Here is a 14577-nt window from a genome sequence, read left to right as displayed (position 1 = left end):
TGAGGGGTGCACCCTGCTGTCCTGCTAGCTATCCCACACCACATCTCCAGATGGCACAGGGAGGAAGAGACAGAGAGTCAGAAATAGGGATGAGCACAGAGTCAGAAAAGGCAGTGAGGAGGTCCCTCAGCAAAGACTCCCCGGACCGAGCCTGCCCAACCACCCAATGGCCCAACACTAGCCCCCCAACACACACCCCACCCGAGAGACACAGAATTCATGAGTACAGAGAAAGAACCCAACAGTACTGCAGACAATGTGTGAAGTAACAAGTGAATCCCCAAAGTGCAAACTTTAAGCCCCCTTTAGTCATTTTTTTTTCATTCAAACATGAGCTGTTTACAGTTGTAAAATCTCTTATTATTTTTAAAATGTGTAAGTTTGCCTGTGTGTGTGTCTGTGGATGCAGACGGCCTGTCTTTCGTGGACGCTGAATGAGCGGCCAGGGGGTCATGACTGCCCCTTCACAGCATCACCCTGCAGCAGCTCATATGAAAAGAAAATTCATATCCATGCACAGGAAGGAGGATCATACTGACACTGAGAGCTGAATCTGAGGAACTATCTAGTGAACCAGCAAGTTCAAACAAGCGCACCGGTGGGACTGCTCTGCCAGAGCACTCAGAGGCCAGCAGCTAAGTCTAATTTCACGTTTTGTTTATACTGATTGACTCTTGATTCGTCTAAACAAAAGGTAAAACTAGAAAACTAGATACCTTCTCAAGACTATTTTTTTTTTAAAAAAGGAGATCACAAGTCTCCTTTGTTGCTTCATTCTTGCTCAGAAAGCTCCCTCAGACGCCCTCTACCAGCAGTTCCCTGAAGAAGACCCCAGACCCCAGCCCCTGGGCCCCCCCCCTCCCCGCAGTGCCTCCAAAGATACCCAAGTTCTTAACTGCTTGTGCATCAACTCCCAACTCTGCTTCTGTTTCCTTCAAGCTGGCCTTCCCAATCAGTTGTGGAAAGCTGATCAATTTTACTTAAATGCTTCCGTGCGCCTCTGAACTGCAGCCCGGCTTCATCTCAGCTACTTTATGGCAGGACTCCTCAGGCTCTCCTCAGGCTGTCAGAGGAATCATTCTGAACTTGTTCTATTTCATCTTATTTCCACATCTAGAACCATCAACAGTTCCCTCTCTACATTCGAGTTCTTCCTCCTAGCCTGAAGGGCATGTGTTACCAATTCTTTCCCATGGTTCCTACTCATTCCAAAGCACATCCCCTCACCCCCTTTCTAATGAGAAAATACACCACCAGCAATGTCCACGCAGCATTCCACATTCTTGAACTCCCTAAGAGTTCACCTGAACTCCAGATCACATATGTAGCTCTCTTTCAGTTAAGTAAACAGTTTTTACCTGAAAGGTTAAAAGCAAGCCACCACTTTCTATAATGCACTGGGCATTATCAACACATTTTCCCCAAATAAACTGTAAGTCATTAAAAAGGAGGGGTCGCACTCTTTACCTTATCTAAGATGCCAGGGGATAAAGTATTAAACAAGAAGTATCTGGGACAGATGAACAATCATTAAATTGATATGCAAAAATGCCCAACAATAATAAAAGCTAGAAATGGAGCTTCTCATGTCTAAACTGTGCTTGTCCTGAGCCTCTATTTCCCAGTCAAGAAAAAAAGCTGCTCCGTGTGCAGAGTCATGGAGAGCGAAACAAGGAGAAACTTTCCTTTGTGCCAACCACTTGTCCACAACACTGATTCTCTGCTATTTGTACAGAGGCTCTCCCTTCACTCCGTGGCTTGTGTGTGTCCCAAGGAACATGAGGTGGAGAGGAGACCTGGCAGGACACGCTCAGGGAGAGTCCCAACCTCTCTCCCGCATTCTCTGCTCCACTCTCCTTAGCCTCTTTTCTTGCTTCCTTCCCCTGCCCCTGCTCACCCAGAATGTTATCAAGGCCTCTCAACACTACCCCTGCAGTGCTTCTTCATCCACCTCCTCATTTTTGGACTTCTCTGGTGTCTGTGGTGCTGTGTTTACCTGCTAAGCACTACCTGTATGTGATACTTCAGTTCCCTGTTACTTTTGGCCAGGTGATGCCTACAATTACAGCCTTCCGAAGTATTCCTTCCTTTTCAATTTATTTCCCTTTATGAAATCCCCGTAATTGATGCCAGCTTAATCTTCTTAAAACACAACTCCAATTAAGTCACTTCCCTTGTTGAAAAACCACTGGGCAGTGTGTAGAGTCAACTTACTCTCTGATATCCAAACTTCCTGCCCTATGTGCTATTCGTCATCTTCCTCAAAGAAAAATTGGTAAAATGTATAATATATATTTGATTTCACATGCTGAATAATAAAGATCTTCACTTGCTAAAAGCAAAATAAGCTAATCACAAGTTTCTTCACACAATCTTCCTGAACACCCCCGCCCCTCATATCTGTAGTGCCTATGAAATCTATTATCTTCACAGCCGACAAATGTCTGCACTCATCTTAACATCGGATGTGTCTAGGATACAGTGGATTATACTTTGTTTTCCATACCTCTTGACCTTTTAAGTGTCTAAAGAAGAATCGGGACCTAGCTCGGCGACTACCCAGCCACCCAGTCTTCATCATTGTCTTCTGAGGAGATGATCTACCCCAACTTTCACCCAAAGCGCTGGGTTTTATCTTATTTTACCCAAACCAAGAGAGGACCTACCATGCCCGTTGTGAACATGCTTGTGGGTTTTTCCTTTCCTGGGGGTTGACTGGCATGAAGATGAAGCATTGTTGGTAGCTGTTTTGACGTCTTCTGTCTCATCTTCCTCCTCCTCAACGTCCTCCTCATCCTGAGAGCTTCCAAAATATACCATGCTGTTGGGCAGCGCAGGGGAACCTGGCGGGTTTAAGACAGAGGGCTCATAAATACAAGACTGGCCCCTCCTGGAAGTAGCACAACAAACAGAGACATTTATTAAGTTATGAACCCAAATCCTCATGACTGAGATAAAGCAACACTGCTCATCTCTACTGCCATCTTAATTTATTTTTCAAATAAAATAAAATTCCACCTGTGTCCTTTTAAAGGACATCCAGCAAAATCCCCCAGGCAAGAGAGGGGGTGATGCTATTCACCAAACCAAAACTAAAAAATTGAAATCTCATCTGAATAATGTGTGTGTGCCACTCACAAGCACATATGCACACATACAGGTCAGTAGTGACTGATTGAGAAAAGAGAATAAAATAAAAACATCTACCCAATGCTAAGGAAAATAGCCTGTTGTGGATTATATTATATTACAGATAAGAAGTTAAGCATCTTTGTTTATATTGAATTATCTGATTTTATAAAAACTTGAGTTTGGGGGTTGGGGTGTAGAACTTGGGTGTAGGCCAGAGACAGAGTGTGGAGCAGGACAGTGGATGTCTACCAAAATACACTGCTAAGGGAAAGAGTAGTTGAGACCATGTGGGTCACCTTCCTGGCTGGGGGTTGAACTGAGGCCTTAGCAGTGATAGCACTGAGCCGTACCACCAGGGAGAACCTGATTGTATACATAGCTGTAAAAAGAAGAGACAATCAGAGCAAAAGAAATGAAGGCAGATTACAACATATAAGCAACAATGTCGTGAATGACAAGACATGGAATTTCACCGAAACTATAATATATTTGTAAGTGAGGTCAGTCAGGCTGGTAAGATGCAAATTTATCAAACACCTGCACAGCAAGTTAGAAAAAAATTTCAAAAGCAAACATGACTGAAAAATCCATATCCTATTCTCCTTTTATACCTTAACCCTTAACCACCTCCTCATACCCAATTGTTTTCATTTCCAGCAATAATACCAGAATATGAGCTCCATATTGAAAAGAAACACTATGTAGTCAGTTCTTTCTATTAAAAAATATGACAATCAGAAAGAAACTACTCAACCGACGGGTGTTTTGTTTCATATCAATGGGGGCTAAAAACACCAAGGAAAATTCCTAAAACCAATTCTAGCAACATCTTCACTCTTTTTTTCTCATTAAATGTTTCTGGATGCATTACTATCAAGTCACAGAAAAATTAGTAAATGTGAAAATCATTTCTTCACTTGCCTACTTCGTTACAACTGAACTAATACTCCGGGTAACATCTGCAAGGATGTTACAAGTAACTGGTTTGCTCTCCTCCTCCAATGGAGACTTCAACTTCCATACAATGGGTAGACACTGCTGTCCAACCTCGGAGGATGGGACAAGCAGACAAGCAGATGGGATGAGTTCACGGAAACAGGGACCTGAAGTGGCAGAACATACATGCATCTCGTGCAGACGCACAGACTCACACACAGACACTTCCATGTCTCCTTCCTCGTGTTGCAGTCATGACCAATATACAAACTCCGCAGTAATGTGGGTTTCACCTCTGGGTGGAATGTATGTGGACAAAGACACTGGGCTCAGCGGACAGCAGAATTGGACACATTCTCAAAAACCCATTTCCTCTTTGTTCCTCCCTCTCCTTTAATCCCCTCCAATGAGAACTAGGTTCTCAACATATGTATTACAATAAATCTGACACAGACTCTGGGGAGAAACAAACTGGAATTAGAAATAAGTTTAAAGTTAGGGGGAGCAGGGGAGGCTTTTTCCATTTGAAAAACATTATGTTTTCTTATATTTATTCTTCTTTCCTAATTGGAGTGTTCCAGAATACGCAGCCAAGTACACCAGTACTACTGGAACCTTGTTTCCCAAATCTAACTTTGTAAATCCTTTAGGAAAGCAGGACAAACGTTACATCATCATTCCCAACAGGTTCTGCTTTAAAAATATTTCACTATAAATGCCAGCTCATGTTATTATGTGACATGACATAACGTAACATGTTACATGCTGTGTACAGCAGGGAACACTGCGTTGAAAGTCTCAAACTCAACCATTAAATTTTTCTCTTTGGTAAAACGAGAAGAAATACAACAAGTCAAAATGTCTTCTAGATCAAAATGTTCATGCTGATTTGGCGGAAATCCAAAGTTTTCGTGTAGCTCTGTAGTAACTTCCTCAGCCACCGCTGCCATTACCCCGTAGTATCCCTCTCTCCCCTCAGCAGGAAATGCAATAGATACTGCAACTGAGTGCACTGGGAAATAATGTATAAAAAGGAGGGTAGAGGTTGGGCCTGGGATCAGAATAAGGCAGATATAAAATGTGTTTCAGGTAAAACCTGCAGGAAGCACTTAAAAGAAATAAACAAGGAATTAACTTCTACTTACAAATCTGTTTAAGGTATGTTAAAACTCAAAACCTAGGATAAACCATTTGAAGCGACTAACACATTCCTTACGCCCAAGGTTTTCCTGTTGCCAGGAAATAAAACAGACAAAAGAAAATGTCTAGTATCTCTGTTTAGCATCAGCATCAAACACTCAAATATCCAAAAGAGAGCAGAGAGGGTAATCTCTTCAACAAAAGCAGCTTCTCAGTAAATATAAACCTGCCTGACCTCCTAGACATTCTGAAGGAAAGCCAGAGGCTAACGCAAAGGTAATGTCAAATAGGAAATGGAAGACCGGGAAGGAATAGGACAGCTTCTGGGCAATTTTGTCTCAAACTGAAACTCAGAAGCATGCAAAGTCATCATGCAAATGGCTCTGCAGCCCAAGCAGGAAAGGGCCTGATTCCTTTAAATGTGTGTGGTATAGGGTGAAAAGCAGAGACCTTTTTCACGGAATGGTGGTTCTGTCACTAGTCAGTCACTGATGTGTTGGTCTGGACCTAAAGGTATTAAGAAAAACAGGTAGCAAAGTGGCACAACAGATTAAAGCGCAGCACTGCCAAGCTAGCCGAAGCCACTCTTCAGCGCCAATTCGATCCCCCACCAGGGATCTGACCCACACGGCTAGGCCGACCTCTGGTGACCTGCCCATTGCTCCCCTCAGCAGTATATTTCAGTTGATCTGCCTGTTCTGCTTCCCGCTCTGTCTCTGGTGAATCCTCTCATCACCCCTGTACTTCTGGCCTTACCCAGTTCTGCATGCATAAATAAATCTTCAAAAGTGAGAGAGAAACTGTTTAAAAAAAAAAAAAAAAAACAGGTAGTGAAGGGGTCAACTGGGTAGAAAAGTAGAAGCCCTGATGTAGGAAAGGAACACTGGGAGAAAGCATGAATGAGCACTAATAATTAACCTCAGGCAGGAAGATCAGTTAACGACTAACAGACACAAGAATGTGCCCTTAGTTCAAATCCTGTGCTAGCAGGATTGATATGTTGCCACCTATCATAGCAACACCCCAACCCCACTGTGGAGAGTTAAAGCCACTGTCCCCTTCTAGGTTTTACTCAGGAAGCCACTACCAAGACATACTTCATTCCTCAATATGGACAGACCTCTATCATCTCCCTGGGTGTCCTCAATCCCCTATATCTCATTAACATTCCAATCCAAACTGATGCAAAAAGACAAAGGCTGCGTCCATCAGTCTAACTCCATCAGTCTAACGCTGTGTGTTCCCAAGCTCTGTTATGACTGCAAGTCCCTCTAGGACCTAGACAACACATCCACTTGCAAAGGAATGGAACGTCTAAGCTAGTGTTCCAGACCGCAGCACTGGCAGAAAGGAAGCATTTAAAGCTGTCTCTTGTTGGGACAAAACCAGCAAGATCCTCTTATAAGCAAAGTGATAGAGAAACACTGGCTGTTATAGGCTAATTCCTAGGAAATAACCATAACAGCCTTAAACTTATAAAAAAAAAAGTCATCTAAATAAGTGAAGTAGCAAAGATTTTCATAAATAGCAAATTTATTTCTCCTTAGCTTAGCTCCAAGTTCAATTATCTAATTAACAAGTAAGTTTAAAGAAGGAAAATATGCAACACACACAGCAGGAAAGGATATTTTAAAACCCTAAGGCCACACAGCACCTGGGCTCTTTATCCTGGTGAAATGATCCCACATTCCTCAGTATAACATGGTTGAGGGGATACACTAGGGAATCAAATCAATCCATTGCTCAGCCAATGGAAAGGCAATTATTTAGGATTTGAAAAAGGAAGATAGTATTTTTTTTTTTAATTTTCATTAAAATATGTTCAATTTAAACTCCAGCATGTAAGAGGTAAAGTTCCTACCCAGACACTTTATTAGGGGACCATCTCCTCTTGGAATTTGGGGGGAGGCAATCCTGAAAAAGCTCATGGTGGTGGGGCACTCAGGTCAGGGAGAGGGAAGTTAGAGGGATGAGCACAGCTGCAGAGGCAGGCACTTCTCAAGTGGAAGCTGTTCCTGAAGGAGACCCTCCCTGACACACACAACCCACATAGGGCAGGGCTCACTGCCCACCTGCTGCCTGTCACCTGCAGGGACAGGGAGAAAAGGGTCTAGGCAGCCCTAATTGGAGCCATGCCTGGTACTCGCAGGGTTACAGCGTCCATGCACAAGATCAATGAACAACTGAGAGGAGGCTGAAAACACACGCAACGACACCACACATCCGCTTCACAAACTAGTTTTGTGGGAGTCATGGATGAAAGGTAAATGAATGTTTTAACAGCTAAGGGTTATATGAGGTTTATGATGGGAAGATTTTATACTCTACATATAGAAGTGTATATAATATTTACAGTTTTCTATTAAAGCTACAGGCAGATTTTCTCTCCTGATTATTCAAGTGCACCGGCAAATGTGAAGGAAAAAAAAAAAAAAAGAAAAGAAAAAGGAAGAAAGAAAAACCCTGAACTTGGATCAGATAAGCGGAATCGGGAGTACAGAACGCATCTGCGCTTTGCCAAACTCGTATTTCATTACTTTTCAGAATTAGCTGGCAATGTCTCCACAATATTTACTGAAGTGAAAACCAAATGTTTTCATCTGGACAAAAATCAAACTGTGGTATGTTACAACCACAACAGAAATCATTTTAATCCAAAAGTTGGCTTTCTCTAATTTGGACTGTGGTTTCTGTAAAATCCTGCTCTTCTTCATGATTCTATGCACGCACGCGCGCACGCGAGCGCGCACACACACACGAGCCCTTCTCCCATTATCTTCAGCCATAGTTCAGCTTCATTTTAAAAAAGACTCTGGGGATTCCCTGCACACTGTCACTTAGCAGGGGAGTAGAATTCTGCAGCTTGACCCAATAAACTTTGGAACTGAGCCCACTGAAATAGCATTTTTTTTTTGATTGAGCTTTAGAATACACAAACATAATGGCATACGCTGTCATATTAAATTAAAAATAAGCCTTCAAAGTGAACTGGTAGGGACTGGGTTGGAGAATCAAAGGGCAGTTATTTACTGATTTCCTGAATTAGACAAGCAAGCTGAAGCCCAAGAGGCTGCACAGTCAGCAGAGCAAACGCCTGCAACAAGCGCCTTGGTGCATGAATCCAACCCTGCACGCAGCAGGCAGATCCAGGCACCGCGGGTCAGATGTCTCCACGCCCACACACTCACACCCCCACATGGAAACAGTTGTAATGCACAAGACAGAATCCTTCTGTCTCTTCTAGATGACCCTTTTACTTTATGAGGCAAGAATTCACAATAGGATTTCCCAGAAGGATTCATATTTATGTTGTCAATGAAAATACCGCTTGTCAAGTTAAAATTTGAAAATGTTCAGCAAGTCATTCCTGGTACCACCAGAGGTACATGCAGCAGGGCTTGGGCAAAGTCCTTGAAGCCAAGTACCAAACACAAAGGCAAGAACCTCTTTTATAGGATAAGGAGTTGTCTGTGCAGTGATGTGCATGCTGGACTGCCCTTTTAACATGTGCGTATCCCCCAAAATGGTGTGAATTGCTGAAAAGAAATCCAAGGAGCATCAGCTCTGGCACTCACTTGCTTATATGCCATGAGACTCAGAGACCACCTGTCTGCAGAGTATAATGGTAATTTTGATGACCTCAGGGTTGTGGAGTAGTGTACATAAAAACGCTCACTAAATTGGTGTTATTAGGCTAAACATGGATTCAATGACAAAAACAACTTGCAGCTGTAGAATCAAGCTGTCACTTTACAAGGTAAGAGCAAACGGCAATTCATTTTCTATCCACTTTCCTAAATGAGAAAGTAGATTGGTGACAAGAATCTAGGGAGTGTGGAAATGCAAAATGAATTCAATGGTTAGAATTTCTGGAATGTGCGAGAACAATGCACATGAGAGATGGAAACCTTCAGCTGAGTAAGATTCGAGAACAGATGAAGGCATGACTTCCATATAGTGTGACCGATGCCCCTCCTTTCTCCAATTCCCACTCACATCCTGGAACCATAACCTGTGTCCCCTATGTCCCCATTAGAGAGGAAAGGGCCCAAATCAGATCACATGTCCTCTCTGCCATAGCTCTGATGTGCAGGACTCAGCAAGAACCACTCACCCTCCCTGTAATGTTGACCCTCTAAGAAGAAAGCAAAGAGAAAAGTGTAATAAACAGCTGGCATACTCACGGCACTATCTTTTTCACATTGTGCACTGTACAAATGGTTTAAAACTTACAAAGTAAATATACAAATGAAATGAGGTCTTTGGATCTCATCTCACATGAATACATGAATCCTTAGCAGCAAGAAAACAGGCTTATTAACCTATGTAACTTTCATCTATCAAGTGCACAAGATGCCATATGACTTGCAGTAACTTCATTAAGGTCACACCAATTTGATGTGCTCTTCACTTAGCAGAGCATCAAAAAATCTGAACAGACACCATGAACACGGGAGGAAGGGCCCCCTGCCTTCTTTGGGATATGCTTACCATGACGTTAGTGCCTCAGGAAGGACACCTCAGCAGCCCCAAGTTACTCCAACAAGAACAGGCCTATCCCCATAACTACACTATCTAAATAGAATTAGAAAGGGCAGGAAAGATCAGGAATTCTTTAGAAACTAAGAAAGCCAGAGAGGAGGTGAGCAGCAGCGCTGTGCATATGCTGGCCATCTTGGACAGGAAATGGGAGTCTGCTTTATCTGCAGGAGGGCACAGCCTGGTCAGAGGCCAGCTGGCCTGGAGTAGGGCCAATCCTCTGAGCAAAACGTCTTAGCGTCTTAACAATTGATGAAGGTCACAGAGCAATTAGAAGGATCCATCCTTCCCCTTTTCAAAGCTAAACAATCCCATGGTTTCACATTTCTGCTTAACTAGCCTGATAAACTAGCCTGGCAATTAAATTGCTTACTCAGCAACATTAAGCAATGTGAAACAGGCTCTGTTGGAAAACCAAGCACAGGAGGAAGGGCAGGTGTGATTTGGAGAAAAGAAACGGTGGCCACCAAAACCCAGTGTCAAGAAGCCATGAGGACCAAAACTCAGTTACTGAGCAGCAGGCAACACTGCCTCTGTAACACTGTGACAGTGTGTCTTCCCCCCCGAAGTGCTCGTATAATATAGTCTCCCTGGCCTGCTCAAGTTAGTTCATTATTAGCACCACAGCGTTCCTGGCAATTGGAGGATTACTTAATTGCTTTCTAGCAGGTTAATCCCCTTTCATTAGATGACCTCTAAATCACCTCAGGCTTTTGCATTTGTCCTACTTAGAATTTATGATCCTCAATACCCAAAGCCAGTACTCTATCAAAATATATGCCCCTTACCAATAAAGCAGACTGCCGTCATCTTTCGGAAAGCTCACCGGGTTGGGCCACCTTTTCTAGGCCCTGCTGTTCACTCAGCAGGTCTTTGAGACTTGCTTCCAATCCTCAGCGAGCCCCTCTCCCTGACTAAACTCACAGGCAAGTGGGAAGTGGACATCCTGGGATGACCACTCTAGATGCCACCAGGGCCAGTTTCACCCCCATTTGCACTAGCTCAGCTGCACGGTAATCATGTGCTGCCCACACCACATAATAATAATGATTTTACAAGTGAGGAAACGCAAGCTGATGGCGGTGTAAAGGTCACCTGCCCCAGGCCTATCTGGCAGCCTATGACCCTACAACAACCTCAAATGGTCATTTGACTAAAGGTAAAGACCCTCCTAGTGCCCAATACACTAGTCCCAGGCCTACAAAATCTGCCTCCCTAACTTTGCTGCTTGAACAGGGAACCCTCCACCAAATAAACCCCAAGCCCTGATCCCTTCCTCCTGCAGAGCTCCTTCAAAGCCTCGCTGTTTGCACAAAGTCAGCCCCAGTGTTAATTCCTCTGCGCAGCCACCCCAGACAGCACCAGGCGACTGCTATTTCCTTACCCCACCCCCCCACCCTACACAGGGTATTTTCATCAGCTTCGCATTAGCTTTGATCCCACCCACATCACCTACGCGGCTTTCCTGTTTCAGATCTGTTTAATAGGTGTCTAGTATATAAAAAGAATTCAATAAAGGTTTGCTGAATTAATCAGCAGTTGAGCGACAGCTGATCACTGAAGATTCTCTAAAACCCGGGAACAAAAGGCAGCAGTCCCAAAACAGAAAGCGAAGCTTCACAATGGCTGCCAGTGCTGCTCTGTCCAGGAGCCTGCCAGGCCCCGACGAGCCCTCTTCTTCCCCCAGCCAACTGCCCGTGAACTGCGACCACCATGGTCAGAAGCGGGAATGTATGTAGTGTGTAGACATGTTTCAGGAATTCCCTTAGGGAGACCCCTTGTTTGCAGTGGCCTGTAAAGAAGCAAATGTAAATAAGAGAATCATTTAACCTGCCACCGCTCGCCTATGTTAAGCTTTTTAATCTGCTAATAATCATAGTCGGAACAAAGAGAAGAAGACAGAACTCATTAAGAGTAACTAGAGAGGTGACAGAAAATACAGCAATGGTGGGAATCCCATCGCGGCACCAGGCACCGAACACCACGACCCCCCTTCCCTTTTCTCCACCCTCCTCTCCCTATTCTCCACATGCTCCAGTGAAAGATACTAATTATGCCTCTGGCAGGAGACATGTGGACCCCCTTCAAAGCAGCTATTTAAAGATAAATACACTGCAGGCAAACACTTCAGGCCAGGCTGCACTATTCATTCCATGCTCCTTTTCTTTAGAAATTTTAGGTCACGATATTAAATAGGAAAGGAGGGGGCCTTTCCAAACTTAGCTGAGAGGTCCCTGACTGCCTTAAACGAGATTGAAAAACCTTGAAAGCTTTTCAACCCTGAATGACAGGCTGATGTGTTTCTGTCTATAAACTAACCCCAGTATTAATGACAGTTTGTTTTCTCCACCTAAGGTGTTCTATGGTGATATTTAAATGGAGTTTTGAGGAGAAGGCATGGTCTGGGGCTTGCTGGCTATCATTAATAGATGACAAACAAAACTCCGCTCACTGTCAGTCTCCAGCTACATTCTCTTACATATTCTAAATTAGCGCTGAGAGTATTACAGGTCATAATTGGAGCCTGGAGAAAAGAATGATCTGTAATCCTTGGCAACAAATATTACTTCCAGGTCTTTGATTCGATTCCTTCATTATTTCTGCAGCCAGGCTTTCCCTCCTCTAAATAATGAGCTTATTAAATACTGTCTGCTCTTCCTAACAGTGCCCGCTGTCACCCAAGGGTGACGGAGGGAGTGACTGGTACTTAATACTGAACATGGGAGTTTGAGGCTGTGCAATCCTCTAGCTGGTTTGGAAATTGCACCAAAAAGGAAAAATCTGAATTAGAATTCAGGTCTAAGAATATTCATCAGATTTGGGAATGTCAATTTGCCTGAAAAGACTCCAAATGAGGCAAAAACTTAGTGGAGGACATGCGTCATCAGCACTTCAGATCCAAAAGAAATACATCTTAATGTAAATTAGGAATTAGATAAATGATGAGACATGCACAAAATGGAACAGGTATCTGTGATACTGTTAAAAAAAAAAGATTACAAAAGTAAAGTTCAATTCTGTGGTGGGGCAGGGGGGTGGCACCCAGGAGATCCTCAAAAGTGTGGCTCACCAGTGTTTTGTCAACAAAGACCCACAAACACCACATTGTCAATAGACTGCACTAGCCTGACTTCTGGAACTGCTGTTCTCCTGCCAGTACCTCAACATCGTCTCAACCCATGGGCAAGAGCACCCCTCCGGCTCACAGTGACACATGACTGCACTGGCACTAAAAGGCTGCCTGGTATTCCAGCAAGGAGGTGGGCAAGAGTGGGGGTGTCTGACAGCTGGGTTTTGAGTTTATATATATTTCATCTTTTCTGTTGACATTCCAAAGGGGAACATGAAATACCAAAGTAGGACACCTTATTTCCCTTTACTTAAACGGAAAATTATTAGAGTACCTTTACACCATCTAATCTTCACACACTTCAAAATATGAGCTTTAATAATGATCAAATAGGCTCCTCCCTAGTGGCATAAGGGGTTAGGTTTCGACACTATCACTTGGATGGCTTGACTTCCATACCCAGCTGGGGAGCTGACCCACATGGCACAGCAGAACTGTCCTGTCTCAACAGATGCTCCCCTCAGCAGCGTATTGCAATAGATCTGCCTGTTCTGCTCCCCAATAGGTCTCTGGTGAATCTTCTCACCCCCACACCTCTGGTGTATACCCCCATTCTTCTATGCATAAATAGTTATTTTCTTATTTTTAATAATAATGCTCAAAGAACCACATATTAAAATATGCCCTCTGATGCCATCAAACGCACCAGACTGCCAGGAATGCAGACGTACTAGAAATTTTGTCCCAATTTCTGTGACCAGCCACAAGGAAGAAAGACGGGAGGCAGAAAGGCTGAGCAAGTAGAGTTTATTGCTCCTGGGAAGCAGCTGAGACAGAGCTTCCTAGGATGGGGTCCGCAGCTACTTCAAGTGCTGAAGAGGAAAAGTGTCGCTTATACAGGCTTTAGGTTCAGTTTTAGAAAGCTGACGTGGTGCTGTACACCTGGATGCGAGGCCCAGTCCAGGTCACTGTGCTCTTGCCCGTATCTGGTTACACTCAACACTAGACAAGTTACCTCTCACTCTCCACCATTAGGACTAGATCCGCTAAACACACCTGACTTCAAAAGAACATGACTTTTAAATAAAGCTAAACATAATACTCACTTTTCATAACTCAGGTCTCAAAATTTTGGGAGATGAGTTAGAAACTGCAAAACTCAATGTCAAATACTTACTATATATTAGCTAAAAAAAATGTGAGGCTCATATGTGTAGGGATACCTTTCCAAAGCTCAGAGCATTTTTCCAAAATTGTCTTAAACAGCTTCTGGGTTTCACTCAATGAGAAGTTTATTCCACTAGGCAACTCAATGGGGTTAAATTGTGGCTACAAAAAAGACATGATTCTCTTTTGCCCAGCAACTGGAAACAGCCACGCTGAGTAGCTTGTAACATTTTCCTTGATATCATTCAGCTCAGCAATGAGCCATCTCTCTAAGGATGGTCCTCTCCAACTTGCCCAAACAGAGAAACTATGATTTTTAAAAGTACAGGTATGTGTAACACATTCATTCATACGACTCACATCCACCTCACAGTTAAAACATTCATAACTATGTTCCGTCATCAACGCAGCAATTTTCTGACATCCTAATGGAACAGGCTATAATAGATCTTTCTGAATAAGAGTAAATAAATTAAATCATGGCTCAAAAGTTAAATTTAGCTCCAGATGGCATGAAAATGTCATGCATGGGCCCTCCCTGGTGGCGCAACAGGTTAAGGCACAGCGCTAAGAAGCTTAAGCCACTCCCTCAT

At 43.4% G+C, this 14577-nt stretch overlaps 1 protein-coding gene across 3 annotated transcripts in view; it reads right to left on the bottom strand.

Moving 5' to 3' along the window:
- The window catches only part of JARID2 (jumonji, AT rich interactive domain 2), a 241792-nt gene that overhangs the window by 41118 nt on the left and 186097 nt on the right, over nt 1-14577 (bottom strand). For all 3 annotated transcript variants that reach the window (XM_004693301.2, XM_012732943.1, XM_012732942.1), the window contains one exon: nt 2667-2843. In XM_004693301.2, the coding sequence (XP_004693358.2) occupies nt 2667-2843 (177 nt within the window). The remainder of the gene's footprint in view (nt 1-2666; nt 2844-14577) is intronic.

Source organism: Condylura cristata, unplaced genomic scaffold (genome assembly GCF_000260355.1).
Source record: "Condylura cristata isolate star-nosed mole 26May11 unplaced genomic scaffold, ConCri1.0 scaffold00037, whole genome shotgun sequence".
Taxonomy (NCBI): domain Eukaryota; kingdom Metazoa; phylum Chordata; class Mammalia; order Eulipotyphla; family Talpidae; genus Condylura; species Condylura cristata.
The sequence above is the reverse complement of the archived record's forward strand: the minus strand, read 5'-3'. Positions and strand labels throughout refer to the sequence as shown.